At 39.3% G+C, this 18,474-nt stretch overlaps 8 protein-coding genes and 1 pseudogene across 11 annotated transcripts in view; 5 read left to right on the forward strand and 4 right to left on the reverse strand.

Moving 5' to 3' along the window:
* Window positions 1-152: 152 nt before the first annotated feature.
* Iswi (nucleosome-remodeling ATPase imitation SWI) lies at window positions 153-4,124 on the reverse strand. The gene is made up of 6 exons (XM_089471493.1): window positions 3,935-4,124; window positions 3,604-3,818; window positions 3,289-3,543; window positions 1,105-3,217; window positions 862-1,022; window positions 153-793 (listed from the first exon to the last, which is right to left on the reverse strand). The coding sequence occupies exons 1-6, from the start codon at window positions 3,980-3,982 to the stop codon at window positions 523-525; spliced, it is 3,063 nt and encodes a 1,020-aa protein (XP_089327619.1). The 5' UTR covers window positions 3,983-4,124; the 3' UTR covers window positions 153-522.
* Window positions 4,125-4,350: 226 nt separating this feature from the next.
* LOC149268817 (chromatin-remodeling complex ATPase chain Iswi-like) lies at window positions 4,351-6,901 on the reverse strand. The gene is made up of 4 exons (XM_089471494.1): window positions 6,669-6,901; window positions 6,395-6,603; window positions 6,086-6,337; window positions 4,351-6,024 (listed from the first exon to the last, which is right to left on the reverse strand). The coding sequence occupies exons 1-4, from the start codon at window positions 6,690-6,692 to the stop codon at window positions 4,473-4,475; spliced, it is 2,037 nt and encodes a 678-aa protein (XP_089327620.1). The 5' UTR covers window positions 6,693-6,901; the 3' UTR covers window positions 4,351-4,472.
* A 141-nt stretch (window positions 6,902-7,042) lies between these two features.
* On the reverse strand, window positions 7,043-8,990 carry prel (preli-like). Of its 3 annotated transcripts, XM_089471504.1 has the most exons (6): window positions 8,850-8,990; window positions 8,641-8,770; window positions 8,371-8,539; window positions 8,092-8,305; window positions 7,588-8,019; window positions 7,043-7,521 (listed from the first exon to the last, which is right to left on the reverse strand). In XM_089471504.1, the coding sequence occupies exons 3-5, from the start codon at window positions 8,469-8,471 to the stop codon at window positions 7,615-7,617; spliced, it is 720 nt and encodes a 239-aa protein (XP_089327630.1). In that variant the 5' UTR covers window positions 8,472-8,539; window positions 8,641-8,770; window positions 8,850-8,990; the 3' UTR covers window positions 7,043-7,521; window positions 7,588-7,614. The 3 variants fall into 3 exon arrangements, with proteins under 3 accessions (XP_089327630.1, XP_089327631.1, XP_089327629.1); XM_089471505.1 differs by having other exon boundaries at window positions 8,371-8,505; window positions 8,641-8,982; XM_089471503.1 differs by having other exon boundaries at window positions 8,641-8,982.
* Window positions 8,991-9,064: 74 nt separating this feature from the next.
* On the forward strand, window positions 9,065-10,006 carry eEF1beta (elongation factor 1-beta). Its single transcript, XM_018012281.2, has 2 exons — window positions 9,065-9,259; window positions 9,359-10,006. Exons 1-2 carry the CDS (start codon window positions 9,180-9,182, stop codon window positions 9,945-9,947), a joined length of 669 nt encoding a protein of 222 aa, XP_017867770.1. The 5' UTR covers window positions 9,065-9,179; the 3' UTR covers window positions 9,948-10,006.
* Window positions 10,007-10,142: 136 nt separating this feature from the next.
* LOC149268818 (lysozyme-like) lies at window positions 10,143-13,270 on the forward strand. The gene is made up of 3 exons (XM_089471508.1): window positions 10,143-10,371; window positions 12,503-12,673; window positions 12,882-13,270. The coding sequence occupies exons 1-3, from the start codon at window positions 10,290-10,292 to the stop codon at window positions 13,112-13,114; spliced, it is 486 nt and encodes a 161-aa protein (XP_089327634.1). The 5' UTR covers window positions 10,143-10,289; the 3' UTR covers window positions 13,115-13,270.
* Window positions 13,271-13,857: 587 nt separating this feature from the next.
* Window positions 13,858-14,570, forward strand: LOC149268819 (lysozyme-like). Its single transcript, XM_089471507.1, has 2 exons — window positions 13,858-14,016; window positions 14,077-14,570. The coding sequence occupies exons 1-2, from the start codon at window positions 13,947-13,949 to the stop codon at window positions 14,514-14,516; spliced, it is 510 nt and encodes a 169-aa protein (XP_089327633.1). The 5' UTR covers window positions 13,858-13,946; the 3' UTR covers window positions 14,517-14,570.
* Window positions 14,571-15,069: 499 nt separating this feature from the next.
* LOC149268820 (lysozyme 2-like) lies at window positions 15,070-15,816 on the forward strand (annotated as a pseudogene). The gene is made up of 2 exons (XR_016270552.1): window positions 15,070-15,377; window positions 15,439-15,816. The product of XR_016270552.1 is annotated as a lysozyme 2-like (transcript).
* Window positions 15,810-18,025, forward strand: LOC149268821 (uncharacterized). Its single transcript, XM_089471506.1, has 3 exons — window positions 15,810-16,023; window positions 16,928-17,092; window positions 17,158-18,025. The coding sequence occupies exons 1-3, from the start codon at window positions 15,810-15,812 to the stop codon at window positions 17,400-17,402; spliced, it is 624 nt and encodes a 207-aa protein (XP_089327632.1). The 3' UTR covers window positions 17,403-18,025.
* Window positions 17,399-18,474, reverse strand: part of LOC149268822 (uncharacterized) — a 32,853-nt gene continuing 31,777 nt past the window's right edge. Inside the window, exon 6 of the mRNA XM_089471496.1 lies at window positions 17,399-18,443. Within this exon, the coding sequence (XP_089327622.1) occupies window positions 18,318-18,443 (126 nt within the window). The 3' untranslated portion in view covers window positions 17,399-18,317. The remainder of the gene's footprint in view (window positions 18,444-18,474) is intronic.

Here is an 18,474-nt window from a genome sequence, read left to right on the forward strand (position 1 = left end):
CCAAATTTGTAAAATTCATTATTAATATTCCTTCTAACATATCAATTTTCTTATCCAATATAACTTATGTAGTATAAGTTCACGATTCCACATATTAGCCAGAAATGTTTTCAGTGGATTAGAAAACTCCAGCTCAACACAAAATGCATGTGTGGATGTATAAGTTTGTTTAATTTTGCTCCATGACAATAATTTGCATATATTTAAAAGTATAAATAATTGAAAACTTATAACGAAATACAATTAAGTGGAATAGAATACAACGGCGCACATACATAATTATTATTACTTATTTGTTAATCTTTAAGTAGGTAGTATAATGTTCCTTTTGTTGCTTGAATTAAGAAACTACAAACTCGAGCCTAAAATGTTTTTGTGGATGGTCTTTAAAATAATGTTGTGTGGAGCTGAATCTCATATAAATCGGATGTGTGTATTGTTATTGTTATCAGTATCATGTATTATGTGTATAGCTATATTATAAACTGTCTCTTCGGTTGCGACGTCATGGCGGCTGGCTCTTTACTTCTTCTTCTTCTTAGCATTGGAGCTGGTGGCGACCACCTCGCTTTTGCGCTTCTGATTTGCCTTTTGCTGCGGCGGCGGTGCAGGTGTGCTTGTGCTGCTGCCGCCCGGTGTCTTGGGTGCCTTCTTCTTCTTCTCGGCGCGCTCCTTTTCCTCAAGTTCGAGATTCTCACGCTCAATTAGTGTGATTAGCGTATTGCAGCGTCGTTGAAGCTCCAGAGCTGTGCGGGATTTAATAAACCAGTCAAAGCGAAACTGCGGCGAAGCGCTACAAGCCGTAAATCAAATTGCATTAGTTGGTTTCTTTGTCAAAAATTATAATTTTCGAATTCTTACCGAATGGCCGCGCGCAGTTCCTCGTAAACGTTTTCTTTGTCAAAGCCCAGCTTGTGCAGCATGCAGACCAAGAAACGATCTTCGATTTCTGTGTAATTCTTGCCCTTGTTGTTGCCATACTGCAGACGCAGCTGATGAAAAGGTGCGCGATAACGAGACATCTACAAAAAGGACAGGGAATATAAATATTGAAATAAAATACTACTCAAAGGGGGATAAAAACATTCATATAGCTAAACCCACCTTCTGATCCAGCGCCTTCTTTATGGACAGGCGTCGTTGAATCTTGCCCTCGCCACGTTCGATTTGTCCCATGATGCGTTCAATGTCCTGCAGCTCAGTGCATCGCTCCCAGAATACAGCATTGTATTCGATCACCTCTTCTGGCGTTTTGCCTTCCACGTCCTTGGCAATGTTTTCGATATCATCGCGTCCATATTTCTCGTTCGCTTTGATGAACTGATTGAAGTCTCGCTTTGTCCAAGCTGTGAAGCCCTGAGACAGCAGATTTTCTTTCTCAAGAATCTCATCCTCAGTGAGAGGTTCAGCTTCATCAATTTTACGCTGTTCCTCTCGTTGCACTTTGGTGGCCTCCGAGCCGAGTTCCGGATTCTTGGGTACTTTGTAGCCAACAGTTTTGCGGAAGTAGTAAATCTCCTGATCGAGCAGCTCGAACAGGCGCGGCGGAAAGAATTGAAAGTCTTGAACAATTGGTTGCTTGGGTGGGCGTGGCGCCTTCGGTGCCTTTGGTTCAGAGACACGCAACGCCTCACGGAAATAAGCATCCACAGCGTAGTTGGCCTTACGCTCACGCTTCGGTGGCTCGATCCAGTTGCCCAGCGCATTTAGCTTTTGCTTTTCGCGCCAATCCTCACCCTCAAATTGATAAACAGATGAGGTGCCCGCTTCGCCGTTTGTGTCCATGGTAAAGGTGCGCAACGAGCTCTCGCCCAAGCTGTCCAAATGAGCTTTCTGCTCTGCCGTCTTTGCCTCGCCGCGCTCCAAAATGACATCGATGTCCTCGTCGGTGATGTCAGTCTCCTTGGAGCTAAATACCTGGTTGGCACCAAAGCGTATAATGTTCAGCATCTCGTCTTTATTCAGCTGGGCACGATTGTCGACGAGACGGCCGCCCTGAATAACCATTTTGTCCAGTCGCAGCTTCACCTCGGCACGTTCCACAATCTTTTCCTCGACGGTGCTTTCGGTAATTAGGCGAAACACGCGCACTTGTTTCTTTTGACCGATACGATGAGCTCGATCCATGGCTTGTAGATCCATCTGTGGGTTCCAATCCGAATCATATATAATGACCACATCGGCAGTGGCCAAATTGATGCCCAAGCCGCCGGCTCGAGTGGACAACATGAATATAAATTTGGTGCTGTTCTCCATATTGTATTCTTGGATCTGTCGATTACGATCCTCATGCGGTGTCTGGCCATCCAAGCGGCAATAGTTGTAGTTGCGCCAATGGCAATAATCTTCCAGAATATCCAGCATGCGAGTCATCTGTGAGAAGATTAGCACTCGAGAGCCCTGTTCCTGTAGCTTGGGTAGAAGCTTGTCCAGAATAGCCATTTTACCCGAGTTATAGACGAGATGAGTGTCCGTTGTGTATGGAGGGCCCGGCTCAGCACCATCAAACAAATATGGATGATTGGTACATTTACGGAGCTGCATTAAAATGTTTTGAAGACGCATTTTCTCGACTTTGCCAGCGCCGTTGACAATGTCGATGTCCTTGAGGAGCACCTTGGTATACCAGTCACGCTGCATTTTCGACAGACCAACAAAGATTTTCATCTCTTTTTTGGGCTTCAATCGTTTCTCCACCTCTGCCTTTAGACGACGCAGCAGGAATGGCTTCAGTACAGCGTGTAGACGCGTAACAAGAGCATCATCGCCCAGGCAAGTGTTTGTGTTGAACCACTCGTCAAAGTCCTCCGAAGAATTGAATACATCGGGAAGCAGAAAATTGAGCAGCGCCCACAACTCATGCAAATTATTCTGTAGGGGCGTGCCGGTAATTAGCAGACGATTTGCGGTCTTGAACTCGCGCAAGATCTCCGAGAGCTTTGACTTTTCGTTCTTAATGCGATGCGCCTCATCGATGACCATGTAGCGCCAGTTGAACTTCTTAAACACCGACTTTTCGCGAATACACATCTCATAGGAGGTGACGCAAACATCCCATTCTCCAGGTAACAGTACATCACGAATGAAGGTGTTGCGAGTGTCCTGATCGCCAATGAGACAAACAGCGCGCAACGACGGACACCACTTCTTAAACTCGTTGACCCAATTTTGAAGGGTTGACTTGGGGACAATTACAATGTGCGGCCCAGCTTGATTCCTGTTTAGGGAAGAGGTATATATATGTAACAAGTCTATTGATTAAGGTGGGCATAGGTAACTGCTACTCACTTGAAATGCTTTAGATAGCCCAGCAAAGAGATAGTCTGCAGTGTTTTACCCAAACCCATTTCATCAGCCAAGATACCATTAATGCCGTTCTCATAGAGCGATATCATCCAATTGAGACCACGCACTTGATAGTCACGCATTTCGCCTCCTTTAATATAGGCTGGCGAAGCATCAAAGCGAAATATTTCCTTACTAGTCGAGTCCTCAGCAAGTAGCTCCTCATCCTCTTCCTGTTCTGTCTTGCGATGACGATGGCTGAAAATGAAAAGATAACTTTAGTTATGTAGCTTAACGAGCATTTGCTGAATCACTAACTCTGCCACATCCTTATCCTTGTCTTTGTCCTTATTCTTCTTGGGGCGCCCCTTGGGTTTGGTTGGGCTCTTTGTGCTGTTTGTCATAAAATGCGTGAAAATCTCCGTTTGCTTTAACAAATAATCGAAGCGTCTGCTGCGATCTACTTCGATTTTATTGTCAAACTCGGCCTCCTTTTCGCCAGAGGAGCTGGTCGCCTCCGAGGTAGTCTCGTTCTGCATGAGCAAATTATTAACAAACATCTGTAAAATTTTTATCGAAGCGGCATGCGGCGTCTGCGTTTGGCGAAAATTTTGCGAACGCAGCTTTTGCTGTAGTCAATAGCTCTTACCGAGTTTTCCTCGTTGGTCTCCATTGCGGCGGCATCTGTTTTCGACATTTTGATAATGCCGTTTGTTTGGGCTTTCACGATAAAATTGTTTAATTATTGAGTTTTCCAAATTATTTTGGAGAAGCGAGAGCGTTTTGCGCGTTGCTGCGTCTGTATGTGTGAGCGACAGCGGGAAAAAGTGGCGTTTTCGGGGTTGCCTTGAAGTCAATTAATCGATAACAGTCGATAGCAACAACCAGGGCTGCCGAAATAAGATTACTTTTTCAATTTTAAAGCGCTAGGTTGCGCGCCCTTTCTCGAATCCCACATTTTATTGTTGGCAATTTTCTTTTCTTTTGTGTGTTACATGGTTGTTATGGATGTATACAAAAGAACAAACTCTTAATATAACAAAAACATAAAAAACAAATAAATGATTTCACTGGATTGTGGTCTTTAACTTACATTAATTCATAAAGATTACTTAGTTCATAATTATTACTTAGTTTTAATTCATAAAGATTACTTAGTTTTCTTGACTTGTGCGTAAGCTACCCTATTAAAATTTACGGTGCCTCTTGGTAGGTTTAACATTGGGCTCTACGCTTGTACAGCCTTGCTTCTTGCGCCAATCTTCGCCTTCAAATTGATAAACAGAGGATATGCTAGCTACGCTGTTTGTATCCATGGTGAATGCGGGCATAGAGCTGTGGCACAGCCTGTCTAGTCTCTCCTTCTGTTTAGCTGTCTTCGCTTCCCCGCGCTCCAATATGACATCGATGTCCTCATCTGCGATATCCAGATCTTTGCTGTTCAATATGTCATTTTCAGTTAAGCGAATTATATTCAAAAGAGCTTGTTTATCAGGCTGATTATTAACACCATTTTGTATCACTTTTCTATCCAGACGCAGCTTGATATCAGCGTGCTCTAAAATCTTCTCATCGACGGTTTTCTCTGCAATCAGCCGGAATACGCGCACCTGTTTTTTCTGGCCAATACGATGGGCGCGATCCATGGCCTGTAGATCCATCTGTGGATTCCAATCCGAATCATATATAATGACCACATCGGCAGTGGCCAAATTGATGCCCAAGCCACCGGCTCGAGTCGACAGCATAAATATAAACTTGGGGCTATTCTCCATATTGTACTCCCGGATGAGTTTATCGCGGTCCTCGTGTGGCGTCTGCCCATCCAAGCGGCAATAGTCGAACTTGCGCCAGTTGCAATAATCCTCTAGAATGTCAAGCATGCGCGTCATCTGCGAGAAGATGAGCACACGAGAGCCCTGCTCTTGAAGTTTCATCAGCAACTTGTCTAGGATCAACATTTTGCCAGAGTTTTTTAGCAGATTCGAGTCCGTGGTGTAGGGGAGCTCCTCGACGCCTTCGAACAAATAGGGGTGATTTACGCACTTTCGTAGCTGCATTATAATATTCATAACTCGCATTTTCGAAATGGTGCCAGTGCATGTCATTACGTCGATATCATTGAGCAACAGCTTTCTATACCACTCCCGTTGCATTCTTGAGAGGCCTACATAGATGTTGACCTCTTTCTTGGGCAGCAAATTCGCCTCCACCTCAGACTTGAGACGACGCAGCAGAAAAGGCTTTATCACGGCATGCAGGCGGCCAACTAATACGTCGTCGCCCAGGCAAGAGTTCGTGTTGAACCACTCATCAAAGTCATCTGAGGAATTGAATACATCAGGTAGTAAGAAATTGAGCAGCGCCCACAGTTCGTGCAAGTTATTTTGCAAGGGTGTGCCAGTAAGTAGTAGACGATTAGTGGAATGGAATTCCCGGACCTTCCTCGAGATCAGGGCCTTTTCGTTCTTTATGCGATGGCCCTCGTCGATTACCAGGTACTGCCAGCTAAAGCTTTTCAAGAAGCTGCGCTCCCGCAAGCACATGTCATACGAAGTGACGCATACATCCCATTTAACTTTCTCATTCTTAGGCATTTTAGTTTTGATCGTCTTGCGAGTCTTTTTGTCGCCAATGAAACAAATCACTTTCAATGAAGGACACCAATGCTCAAACTCATTCATCCAATTCGCCAAAGTCGACTTGGGCGCCACAACCAAGTGAGGGCCAGCTTGGTGTCTGTGAACAAGGCTTGTATAAAGTTATCTGGATAATATTCACTCAAGTTTATTTCACTCACTTTATATTCCGAATGTAGCCCAGCAGCGAGATCGTTTGCAGCGTCTTGCCCAGACCCATTTCATCGGCCAGAATACCATTGATTCCATTCTCGTAGAGCAAAATCAGCCAGTTCAAACCACGTAGCTGATAGTCCCGCAGCTTCCCGTTTACAATAAAAGTAGGTGAGGCATCGAAGTATCCTGCATTGTTGTTATTAGCATCTCCTTCAAGAGCTACCCCGTTCTCATCATTTGATGCATCAAGTTGTTTTCTAAATATTATCAATATATGATGCATTGTTTTTATTTAGTTGGCCATTTTTGCCTACCTGGTCAGAGGACGAACCTTGGCTCCGGTTGTGGGCTTACCGCCGCGATCTTTGACGTTTTTTGCCTCTGAAAACGTGTTTCCAATGAAATGGGTATAGGATTCGGTTTGTTTTAGCAAACACTCAAACCGGCTGTCGCGCGTGGATTCGAAATAATCCTTCTTATTATTGACTGGGCCATCGTCTTCATTCTCAGCCAAGTTTACGCTCTAAGCATAATTTGTCCCATTAGCAACAACATAAGAACCATTTCTTTGTAAAAAGTTCAGCTTACCATATTTTCTTTTTCGTCACCCATATTGTAGACATTTACTTTACAAATTTCAGCTTTGTTGGCTATTTATCTTTATTAATTATTTCTTAAAACAGCTAAAAGATGTCACAATGGCATCGCGGGAAAAATGCACGAATGCTCAATTTTCCTTTGAAGTTAGATAATTATCGATAAATACTTATCATAAAACATTAATTACCAAACACTACTCTGTATAATTTCTTCTAGGAAATTGCATATTGAACAACACTAATACATATTGTTTCTAGGCGGTAACTGGTAATTGTTGTCACTCTATTTCATGCAAAATTAAACTAAGTTTCTGTTACTATTTGTAATGGTATCATTCGAAATTCGTTATAAAAGCATTGTCATATGATTTGAAAATTTTAAAAGTTGTTTTATTGGCCACATCTGTGAATAATCGTGAATAATAATAAATATGGTAGTTAACAGCACTAAATAATAAATTTCGCGCTTGGTTGCAGTTTGAATTTTTTGAATAAATTACATTTATAGTTTTTGGTTTGTATCTTAAATTATAGAAATGTTGTTTGTTTTAACCTAGGCATGTATTTTCTACAAAATATATTTACAGTACATAAAAATCCAATTTTTACATGAGTGTTTCTAGCGAAATATACAAAACAAATGTGAACTATCTAAAGCCCCATTTAATATGTGAAAAGACTCGCTGTTCATGCATTGTTATTGTGGTGAGCATATGATTGATGATCTAACTCCGTTCAGCTCAACACACGGAATGAAATGCAGCAAATGTTGTTTGTTATATTTTGGAATACATGTATGCATGCATACATATCTATATATATATATATATATATATATATATCTATATATATATATATATATATATATATATATATATATATATATATATATATATATATATATAGACATCTATATATATATTGTTCTAGTTAAGTTAGTTCTTGACGGAAAAGAGTTGAGCAATTTTACTGGCGTGGCCCTTGCAAAACTCATAACTAATTTTCGCTGTCCTCTTCAGAGCCTCTGTTGTGCTGCTGCTGCTGTTGCTGTGATTCGCAGATGCAACGGCCATGTCGCTGTATGTCACATTAGCTACTGCGCTCTGTGAATTGACTGACGTTGATGGCGACGACGCTGCCAATTGATTCTGCGGGAACATGCGTCGCAGCACGTAGTTAAAGCCATTTGAGGCTTTGTGGCCGTTAGATTTGAAGCGTTCAATGCCAAAGGCGCGTATTGCACGGGAGAAGCCAAATACTTGAGAGCTAATGTATGCTCTCCGGACCGCCAAAGTGCGTCCGTCCTTTTGTTCGCTGTACACTACAATTTCATCCACTTTCTGGAATGTTCGGTATGTTAGCTTGTGTCACCCTGTGCACGAGCAAGCGCGTGCGGTACAAAGTCTACTTACCATTATCTTTTTCATGCCCAGATTGCGGGTAAATGTTGTAAATGTCTTTTTCACGGGGTCCAGCACCGAGTCCTCAACAATCTTCACCGGCAAATTGTTGTAAAATCGTGCCCCCCACTTGGGCACGGGATTCGTCTTCGATAACAAGCGGCGTGAATATAATTTTCCATCCCGCACTTCACGCCTAATAGTGTCCTCGGTAAGGACATGAGTGCTGAAATGGAGGGAAATGCGATGGTTAGATATATTAAGGACCATTAATTGATAGAGACATCGTACCTTGACGGATTGGGATAACGATTCCAATAGGCAGAAACGACATGGATCCAGCTGTAATCGAAAACCGTTTCCGTGCAGCAAGTGGACGCAGTGACTACCATGTCGGGAATACTCTACAACGGACTGCTAGAAGCTCTGCCAAGTAAAGAAAGTGAAAATCGTTGCGGCCCTGAACCACATTGAAAAAATGACAAAGGAGATAGCCGAACACAAAAATCAATTAGATGCATATTGCCATGCTATAAATAGAGCCGATTATTCGATCGTTACCTGCTGAACGATTGTCGCAGAGCTCTAATTGTGTGCTTATTGTTGTTGTATCCGTGCCCCTATCGTTGGCCCTGAGGCCTACTACTCGTCCAGACTGAGAATTTAGAGAATTTCTCTTGACGTTGTGTAACTGCGTCACGTACAGGGTGTTTCAAAACATCAACCAGATATGAGTGTGTGCTGCCAATGGAAGCGCTTTGTTGAATTACCTATTGCTAATGTTGCTTTGTTTTGGACTTTAACACCAGCGCTCATTAGTTTTGATTTATATTCAACAAATTTTGCTTAACACAATTTTAACAATTAAGCCAATTACATAGACGACTAGCAGAGCTAACAGGAAGCAGCTGAGTGGCTATGTTGCAGTGCTGCACAGTGTGTCATACATATCGATATACTGTATTCGATATCTGTGCAAAAGTATTGCCGCTCTTGCACATCACCAGCTCTTTCGCTCAGACTTTTCCAGCGTAGACGCAGCTCAGCGCACGACACATTTGATTTAAACGTGAATTACACTAAAAATAATCGCATTTAAAATGGCATTCGGTGATGTTAAGACCCCACAAGGCCTCAAGGAGTTGAACGACTTCCTGGCCAACAACAGCTACATCAGCGGGTAAGTAATGAGCCGCATGTGCCTGCCAAATGTGAGGTTAGGCACGACAAACACGTCGGCATATTTCTAATTGAAATGAATTTGTGTTTTTTGTTGCAGTTACACCGCTACCAAAGCCGATGTATCTGTGTTTGATGCCCTGGGCAAGGCACCAGCTGCCAGCTATGCTAATATTGCTCGCTGGTACCGTCACATTGCCTCCTATGAGGCAAGTGAGCGTTCTGCCTGGGCGGGTGCTCCACTGCCCCAATTGACTGGAGGCAAACCCACAGTTGATGCTCCCGCTAAGCCAGCTGCCGATGACGATGACGATGTTGATCTATTCGGCTCTGATGATGAGGACGATGCCGAGGCCGAGCGCATTAAGGCCGAACGTGTTGCCGCCTATGCTGCCAAGAAGTCGAAGAAACCTGCTCTGATTGCCAAGTCGTCTGTACTGCTCGACGTGAAGCCATGGGATGATGAGACCGACATGAAGGAGATGGAAAACAAAGTCCGCACCATCGAAATGGACGGTCTTTTGTGGGGCGCATCCAAATTGGTGCCCGTTGGTTATGGCATCAACAAGTTGCAGATTATGTGCGTCATCGAAGACGACAAGGTCTCCATTGATTTGCTGCAGGAGAAGATTGAGGAGTTTGAGGACTACGTGCAGTCCGTCGATATTGCTGCCTTCAACAAGATCTAAGCAACTATATACTCTTTAACTGATGCATAAATAATAAAACTACAGCAGAGCTAAACGAATTGATGTCTATTGCTATCTGTCTCTCCCTCTCACTCTCTCTCCCATACACATAAAAGCTGTTTTTCAGCTACGATTTCAAGTTCGTTTTTAAAGTCTTTTGTTCAGCGCAAAAGCTTTTTCAAGTAGCTGAACAAAAGAGTGCAGCTCGAACGTTTGGCAGCTCAGTTATACGAAAAACGCTAAAGCGTGCGGTTCCAGTCGAAGAGCAAAGTTTACAAATTGGTTTAGAATTTAAATACACTAGTATATTTTTTTCGGGCAATAAAAATATACATATATACGATGGCTGCAAACAAATTGTGCTGCACATTGGCTATTGGAGCTCTACTGTGTCTCGGCTTCGCTGCTCTAATACAAGCACAGGGTAAGCGACACAGGGTTCGATATATTTTATATTCAGTTTGATGTTTTTGTTTTTTATTTGTTTACAAATTCCGTCACATATACATATATATATTTCAAATGCGAGTTGGAAATACCTGTCCGCAGGTATCGTGCATTTCATTAACATTAATTAGCAATAATATACATACAAAATTCTTTTTGTTTGGGATAATGCTTAATAAGTAAACGCATATATTCATCCGTATGCGTTATATTCTAATGCGTTTGTAGTTATGTACAGAGATGCACATCTGAATGCAACTGTCATTCGGGGCATTGACAGAGGAGGTTTTCAATTACATTGCTAACTACTTCCGATATTAATAAATTATTTAAATTGAGCTAATGAAACGGAATTAATTTGAATTACAATTCCACAACTATAGTGATTGATTGCTGAAAGAGTTAAGTGATAAATTGTGATTTATAAATATAAAATGTTTTTGGGTTAATGTCAGCGTATGCAAATAATTTTGATGTAGCATGCACAAAATTATTGTATAGTATATTTATATAGCAAACAAATTTATAGAAATGATATGCTCATATTTGTAGAATTTCCCCGCTTTATCACGCATCTTTACATCCATTGTTTTTGTCGAGTCCGGGAAAAAGTTCTCCCCTCTGCTGTGACATTTATTCATGTACTCGTTATTGTTTATATCTTTGCTTTTTCCAGTTAATATTAAAATAATTATATGATAATTATAAACGTGTTCAGTTAATGAAGTCATTTAATTATAACAAATAAAATTAACGACATGAATAATAATTGAGAACATTTTATAAAAAGAAAACACACACACATAAATATAGATGCGGCTAAATATATTCAAATTTTGACCTAATTCATAGGGTTAATGAAAAGAGTCCGTTGAACCCGAAAGACACTACAAATGAATGAAAGCTATACTTACATTAAATATATTAGTATTTAGTTATTTCATTTGAATATTTTTCATTCAATTATAATTAAATTTAATTTTGAGGAACTGTACAATTGTAAGAAATATTATAATCGATTTAAATAAATTGAATAATGTATTTAATTATAATTTAATGATAACTAAAATGTATTAAAGAAAAACTAATGAGTTTCCGTGGCATTAGCAGAAATTGAGGAACTGTTCAATTGTGTATAATCTCAAGCATTTAATTTCTAGAAGCAGGCGTAAAATATTTGAAGGTAGTATTAAAAAAATATCACAACGATAATTATATTTAATTTCAATATATGTATTCTTATCGATTTAATTTTTTTTTATATTAACTTGAGAAACCATTTATTTACAACATGAAGTTGTGAAGAAACTGAAATAAATTTCTCCAAGGCTCTAAATCATTTTTTATGAAAACAAAATACATTTTCACATTAACAATATGAGACGATAACGCATGCAAACAGAATAATTGGAAAAAATACAGATCAATTTTCGCACTTGACAAGCAACATCTGCCGGCTTGAAAGCCTTGGACAACCCACAAAAAAGTACAAAAAAAAAAGACCCAGAGAAATAAAAGAATATTGCTTGACTCGTGCTTCTTGATAAGGTAAATTGACTCATACGCCCGATTCGAAATCTGTAGTTAAAAAGAACAAAAAAAAAAAAAAAAAAAAAAAAGAAGAAGAAGAAGACAATGTAGTCTTGAAGTCTTGATGCTGCCATTGAAAGTTGCAAAACTAGTTCGGCAATGGCAGGCAGATAGGTATATACAGCATCCAACGGAACGTGAGGTTCATGGGCGTACAATTTGTATTATTATTATTATTTTGTCTGACACATTATACAGCTACATAGGTATATAAATTGGATACACATTTTATTGACTGGACTTACAGTTTACATATATTTATTTCATTAATGAATCCCAGAATATATAACGATGACATCTCTAAGCAAAAATGTGTACACAAAAAAAAAAAAAAAAAAAAAAAAAATCAAAATAAAATTTCCAGTTTTTTTTATTGAGTCTCGAAAGCTTGTTACGTTGATCGCAAATACTGAATTTATAGATCATTTAATGCTTATCAGCTGAGTGTCGTATAATCATATACCCTTTGCACCTTTGCTCTATTAATGTGCTATTTGTTTATACTTATACTATTTTAGATAAGCCCGTTACTGATGTGTGCCTGGGCTGCATCTGCGAGGCCATCAGCGGCTGCAATCAGACCCGTTATTGCGGCGGCGGCGTCTGCGGACTGTTTCGCATCACCTGGGCCTACTGGGCGGATGGCGGCAAACTGACCTTGAACAACGAAAGTCCCCAGTCTGAGGATGGTGAGTAAAGTGCATGCACGCTCTCTCACACAATCATGTGTACACAGTTCTTCCCAAATTTCTTTGAGCTGTAAGAAAATTTAAACTTACTTCGCTAGCTTAATTTATAAAAATTAAGTTAAATAAATAATTTAAAGTTATTGAACAGTTTTAGCCTATGAACCATGTTAACCCATGCTAAAACCATCTCTCCCATCTTTCCTTAAAGCCTATGCTAACTGCGTGAACGATCCGTACTGTGCTGCCAATACCATTCAGAACTATATGTCAAAGTTTGGTCAAGATTGCAACGGAGACGGAGGCGTTGATTGCTACGATTATGCAGCTATCCACAAGCTGGGCGGCTATGGCTGCAAGGGCGAACTGAGCTATCAATACCAGAGTGCGCTGGACAAGTGCTTGACTACCTTCTCGCCTCTCGATGTGCGCACATCGGGCTGAGCTCTATATCTAAAAATATGATCTACGGCACTATGTTTTAATTATTTATATGCGGAGCTACAAATTGGAATTTGTATTCATTTTGAATTGTGCAAAACCCTTTGAGAATTACATATTTTGTATAAATAAAAAAATAAATAAATAAATAAAATAATATATATTTTAGTAATTCATATGGGGTTAATATTGGAGAACAATAAACCAGATTATAGTTTAATTCGATGTACACAAACAATAAACCAGATAATAGTTTATATCTGAAAAAAATGACATGAGTAATTCCCAGACAAGGCGTCGATGAAACAATTGAAAACATGTATAAATATTTAAGGAAATATATGTAAGATATTTAAATCTTATGATTTAGCAGATTCTCCCTATAACAAACTATGTAGATGATAGAGTATATCTGAGTGGAAGCTTTTAGCTATAATAGGTAACGGTTCAAGCAAAAGCTTTTGTTAGGTTCGAAACCTTACTTACATCTTGCTTATCTGCGAGGCACGTGTGATTTTCCATGAACAGCTTTTATGGAAATACGACTATGTATATACGACTATGCGATACCTATGATAAGTTTTAAGCAGCGTAAGTCTAAGGCATTCAAGTAGCATCTACAGAAAAAGCTTCCAGTGTGACAGTCTATTTGAGCTTCACATAGATATCTGATTTGTTCTACTAACGTAAATGAGCCCTACAAACCGGTATTCTTGACTGTTTACCGGCTCTATACGAACAAGTATTTCAAGCTAGATGCATTAACTGATCAGTTGCGGAAGTGCTTGAACGTGCTTCGATCCGGCTTATCGCATAAAATTTTGCATACTATATAATGCGAATGCTTTGGAGCTTGGGCCTGTGCGTTGCCTGCCTGGTGTGGCTTAGCCTGGTGCGTGGGCAGGGTAAGTACCGATTGCTATAGCATATGTAGTCTATTTTATCATTTGCCCTATCCATGTTAGGTCACGTGCTGGATAAGCCCGTTACGGAAAAGTGTCTTACTTGCCTTTGCGAGGCGATGTCGGGCTGCAACGCAACTGCAGTGTGCATCAGCAATGAAAAGGGCATCTGCGGTCTCTTCCGCATCACTTGGGCCTACTGGGTGGATGCGGGAAAATTGACCATAAATGATGATGAGCCCGATTCGGAGAACGCCTTCATCAACTGTGCGAATGATGCACACTGCGCCGCCGACAGCGTGCAGAACTACATGAAAAAATTCAATCAGGACTGCAACGACGATGGGGAAATGGACTGCCGCGATTATGCGAGAATACACAGATTGGGGGCCTACGGCTGTCATGGCGAGATGCCCTATAAGTTTCAGAGCACCTTCGATGATTGTATTGAAAACTTCGCGCAACAAGAAGCAGAAGAAGAGTTAACAAAGAATGACCCTTAAGAGAAGTTTGATGAAAGATTTCTTATTCAAATATATATAAAACAAAAAATGAAATATAGATAAAAAATATAGGGAACTTAACAGGATTAGATCTTAGCTATGTTCTGGGCTTTACAAGCAAAAATCCGTTATTAATGGGGAATTGCTATATACATAGAATTATGAAATTCAAGTTGTGCAATAATGATTTTTTATGCTAAGATATATAACTATATTTTTGGAGAATCTTTTATTATATAGTAGCTGAAGATTATCTGAAGATATACAGATATGTGAAATGTTTTTAATGAACTTAAACTTGTTATTAAATAAAATAAAAAATTTTAAATTTCCTTAAATTAAAATATAAATAAATAAAATTAAAATACAAATAAGGAACAGGAGTGGATTCCTCTTCAATTTAGCACTCATTGAGCTCAATGAACTTGTAGACTTGTCATTTAGTGTTTGCTAACTGTTTTCGATTACCTTCCCATTTCCTGAACTACACTGTTTAGATTCTATATAGTATAATAGTAGCGACAAATGACTAACTGCGTATAAATATCAACAACAAATAGTCGACACATTTCAGTAGCTCGACAACGCTTGAGCCAATCGAAACGGAAACGAAAATGACTACAGCTAAAAACTTGGTGTGTTTGTCTATAATACTGGTTGTGGGCGTGGCTGGTGCCAAGGCAGAGCAGAAGCGGCCCATCACCGAGACGTGACTAGTGTGCATGTGCGAGGCATTAAGCGGATGCAATGCAACAGCTGTGTGCGTCAATGGGGCATGTGGCATCTTTCGCCTTACGTGGGATCAGTGGGTCGACTCGGGTCGGTTGACAGTCAGTGAGGAGCCGCCGCAATCGGAGAATTGTAAGTAGTAATGTATACTACATATATAGACAGTGAAGGAAAATCTTATCCGTTTGTTAAGCCTTCACGAACTGCGCCAATGATCCGTACTGCTCGGCGGATACCCTGCAAAACTATATGGTCAAATATGGGCAGGATTGCAATGGGGATGAGCAGGTGGATTGCTACGACTACGGCGCTATACACTATATGGGTCCATTCAATTGTCAAGCGGATATGCCATACAACTATGAGAGCATATTTAAAAACTGTCTTAAGCGTGCCAAGAAACAACAACAACAACAACAACAACAACAACAACAGTAATCAAGAAGTGTCTGGATTGATGAATTTTTAATATATTCTATTTATTATAGTAAAGTACACTCAGTGATTAGATTGCATATAGTATAAGGGTTTTCCAGCTAATAAAAACAGAATTGTTATAGGAAAATGTCAATCAGCATTGCATTGCTTGATCTTATTTTTATGACTCGGCAGTTAAACCTACTACTCAGTCGTGCGCCAAGCGTGGCAAAGGCAACAGCTCAGATAGAAATTGTCGAAATAATTTTTCAGCAATTAAAAATGTTAAACAATCGATTTTTGTTGTTGTTCAGTGTATTTTCTTTGTTTTCTGTGTGGCACATTGGTGCCCATATTGAAGGTAAGGCATCGAAAATGAATTATAAAATTGTTTTAGTAGTGGAAACGAAGTTCGTGTTACAACTCAGAATGGAATAGTGAAAATAAATTAAATAGTTGAAGTACTTTCTGCTAAAAAATATAATTTTATTTATTTTAATTTTTTATTTTATTATTTATTTCTTTTTTTGTGTGTGTTGAGCTGGGTAAAAATATATATTGACAGGTATTTCGGACGACTCGTCGTGACTTTTTACCAACAAAAAACCTTCGATTTCCTTGGCTGCTTTTCATTAGCATTCAATGTGTTCTTGGATAGTTTCATTCCTTCAGGCTCTGCGTTCCAGGCTCTAATTTTTCTAGCACGAAGAGTAATGATTATAATGATCATACTACAACGAGATCAAATAATAATTATTTCAGTATCATGATAAGTAATTTAATTATAAATAATAGATGAGCACACTTCAGTTAAAATTCTAAATTCTTTTTATGAATCCCACATATTAGTCTGTAGATGTGAGTACCGGAGGTCCTTATAGTTTGTGCTGCTGAAAAAATCAAATACGTGGATAAACATTAACTATTTTTGTTTGATAAATATATTGAATCAACTTGAACTATCTTATAATTGTTTGGTAATAAGGATTATTAAATGTATTCCAGCTAGTTAATTTAAAATTGTGAAATAATTACATATGCTGAATCTTTTCAAATTCAATTAATTTTTAAAACTAATTTCAATGCATCTTGCACCACTGTGCCGCTGAAGTGTTAGGTAATTATTTTCTAGAATAAATGAATACGAGTAATAATGTAAACCGGCTTTGCCGGTACAAATACTGGATGTATTTCCATTGAATGCAAGCGACTAATATGCTAAGCAGCTCTTACTAAATATCCCTCCCCCACTTACCCCGTCACAGTTGAAAATAAGCCCGTCACGGAAGACTGCCTGGAATGCCTATGCGAGGCGATGAGCGGCTGCAATGCAACGAAGATCTGTGTGAATGGAGCGTGCGGCATCTTTCGCATCACCTGGACCTTCTGGCAGGACGGCGGGTCATTACTAGGGCCTGGGGAGGGCGACGGTGTGCACTCACATACATATGAATGACAACTTAGTTAACTGAAACAAAGTCTTCTTTTCGGCCAGCATTCACAAACTGCGTCAATGATCCACACTGCGCGGCAGACACCATCCAGAACTATATGTATAAGAACGGCGAGGACTGCAACGGAGATGGGAAGGTCAACTGCAAGGACTATGGATCCATACACAAGCTGGGCAATCTGAAGTGCCGGGACGAGCTGCCAGCCACCTTCGGGATCATCTTCTTCAAGTGCCTGGCTAGAAAAGAGCAAGAGGCCGCAGAAGCCCTGAAGAACAGCTCGACTTAAATAACTTTTTCTTTATTTGGGTTTGTTTTTCGAAAACAATTAGTAATATACATTGCTTATGTTTTTCCATTTGAACAGTTTCCAATACATGGGGCATAGACTCTATAGAACTATAGTCATAGTACACAGTATATATATAACATATGTATGTATACTTGGTAGTATATAGTATATGCAAAACTACTATAGAATTCTTTTCAACACGTTCGAATTTGGTTAACGTTCGCTAAATACTTGTTTGTTTTTCTTATAGGGATTCAAAAGAGTTCTTAAGTTTACCTCATAATTTTTCTTTTTCTTTTGTTATTGTTGTTTACTTTTGCTTTAGCTACGCTTTCGCATTCGGTATTAAAATCTATTAGGCGTAGAATTGAAGTTGAAAATTTTCTTTTGTTTTTCATACATAGTATATATTTTTAATTGTTTAAATTGTTTGGAACAACCTTTTCAACTTATGAGACAGATGAGTTTGTTAGGCTTGACTGGAAAAACAGGAAACCTAAAAGAAGAAAATATATCTATTTTTATAACTTTATCGTATGCTCTGTAGCTAAGGCAGAGTTACAAAAGTTTTTTTTTTTTTTTTTTTTTTTTTTTTTTTTTTTTTTTTTTTTTTTTTTAAATTTAAAGTAAAAGCTAAAAAAATATAAACAAATATAACTACAACAAAAAAATTGTTCTGCACTAAGAAACAATTTTTTGTGTGAAGGGTTTTGTTGGTTGCTTTTTTTTTTGGGTAATAAAATAACTTCGGTTTTGTATATAAATAAATATCCTATAAATTCAATCAAGCTCGTTTTTATGGAATGTGTGGGTGTATGTTTATGTGTGAGTCATGTCATTATCTTGTCTGATATAATACAGTTTCCATTTATCGTTTGTAATTTCAACATTAGCTTTGCAAGTTAATTAACTTTATTTCTTATTATTGCCATCGTTTGCCAATAATAGCTCCTTGGCCTCCTTTTTGCCACGTTTCTTCTCCTCCTTGGCATGCAGCTTGGCCAGGCGCTCTTCCTCCTTGGCCAGTCGCTTCTCCTCCTGCCATGAAATTAAATGCATAAAAATGAGT

This window comes from Drosophila arizonae, chromosome 5 (assembly GCF_054131065.1).
Source record: "Drosophila arizonae isolate 15081-1271.41 chromosome 5, UAZ_ARI_1.0, whole genome shotgun sequence".
Taxonomy (NCBI): Eukaryota; Metazoa; Arthropoda; class Insecta; order Diptera; family Drosophilidae; genus Drosophila; species Drosophila arizonae.

Excerpts from the sequence above, each read along its gene's own strand:
- Iswi (XM_089471493.1), bottom strand. The coding sequence starts at position 3,982 with ATGTCGAAAACAGATGCCGCCGCAATGGAGACCAACGAGGAAAACTCG. Across the intron at positions 3,218-3,288 it reads GGCTATCTAAAGCATTTCAA|GAATCAAGCTGGGCCGCACA; the intron begins GTGAGTAGCAGT and ends TTCCCTAAACAG. Across the intron at positions 794-861 it reads GAACTGCGCGCGGCCATTCG|CGCTTCGCCGCAGTTTCGCT; the intron begins GTAAGAATTCGA and ends TACGGCTTGTAG.
- LOC149268817 (XM_089471494.1), bottom strand. The coding sequence starts at position 6,692 with ATGGGTGACGAAAAAGAAAATATG. Across the intron at positions 6,604-6,668 it reads GTGACGAAAAAGAAAATATG|AGCGTAAACTTGGCTGAGAA; the intron begins GTAAGCTGAACT and ends AATTATGCTTAG. Across the intron at positions 6,338-6,394 it reads AAGGTTCGTCCTCTGACCAG|AAAACAACTTGATGCATCAA; the intron begins GTAGGCAAAAAT and ends GATAATATTTAG.
- prel (XM_089471504.1), bottom strand. The coding sequence starts at position 8,471 with ATGGTAGTCACTGCGTCCACTTGCTGCACGGAAACGGTTTTCGATTAC. Across the intron at positions 8,306-8,370 it reads CGTTATCCCAATCCGTCAAG|CACTCATGTCCTTACCGAGG; the intron begins GTACGATGTCTC and ends CCTCCATTTCAG. Across the intron at positions 8,020-8,091 it reads TGGGCATGAAAAAGATAATG|AAAGTGGATGAAATTGTAGT; the intron begins GTAAGTAGACTT and ends CGAACATTCCAG.
- eEF1beta (XM_018012281.2), top strand. The coding sequence starts at position 9,180 with ATGGCATTCGGTGATGTTAAGACCCCACAAGGCCTCAAGGAGTTGAAC. Across the intron at positions 9,260-9,358 it reads AACAACAGCTACATCAGCGG|TTACACCGCTACCAAAGCCG; the intron begins GTAAGTAATGAG and ends TTTTTGTTGCAG.
- LOC149268818 (XM_089471508.1), top strand. The coding sequence starts at position 10,290 with ATGGCTGCAAACAAATTGTGCTGCACATTGGCTATTGGAGCTCTACTG. Across the intron at positions 10,372-12,502 it reads TGCTCTAATACAAGCACAGG|ATAAGCCCGTTACTGATGTG; the intron begins GTAAGCGACACA and ends ATACTATTTTAG. Across the intron at positions 12,674-12,881 it reads AAGTCCCCAGTCTGAGGATG|CCTATGCTAACTGCGTGAAC; the intron begins GTGAGTAAAGTG and ends CTTTCCTTAAAG.
- LOC149268819 (XM_089471507.1), top strand. The coding sequence starts at position 13,947 with ATGCGAATGCTTTGGAGCTTGGGCCTGTGCGTTGCCTGCCTGGTGTGG. Across the intron at positions 14,017-14,076 it reads TAGCCTGGTGCGTGGGCAGG|GTCACGTGCTGGATAAGCCC; the intron begins GTAAGTACCGAT and ends TATCCATGTTAG.
- LOC149268821 (XM_089471506.1), top strand. The coding sequence starts at position 15,810 with ATGTCAATCAGCATTGCATTGCTTGATCTTATTTTTATGACTCGGCAG. Across the intron at positions 16,024-16,927 it reads CATTGGTGCCCATATTGAAG|TTGAAAATAAGCCCGTCACG; the intron begins GTAAGGCATCGA and ends ACCCCGTCACAG. Across the intron at positions 17,093-17,157 it reads AGGGCCTGGGGAGGGCGACG|CATTCACAAACTGCGTCAAT; the intron begins GTGTGCACTCAC and ends CTTTTCGGCCAG.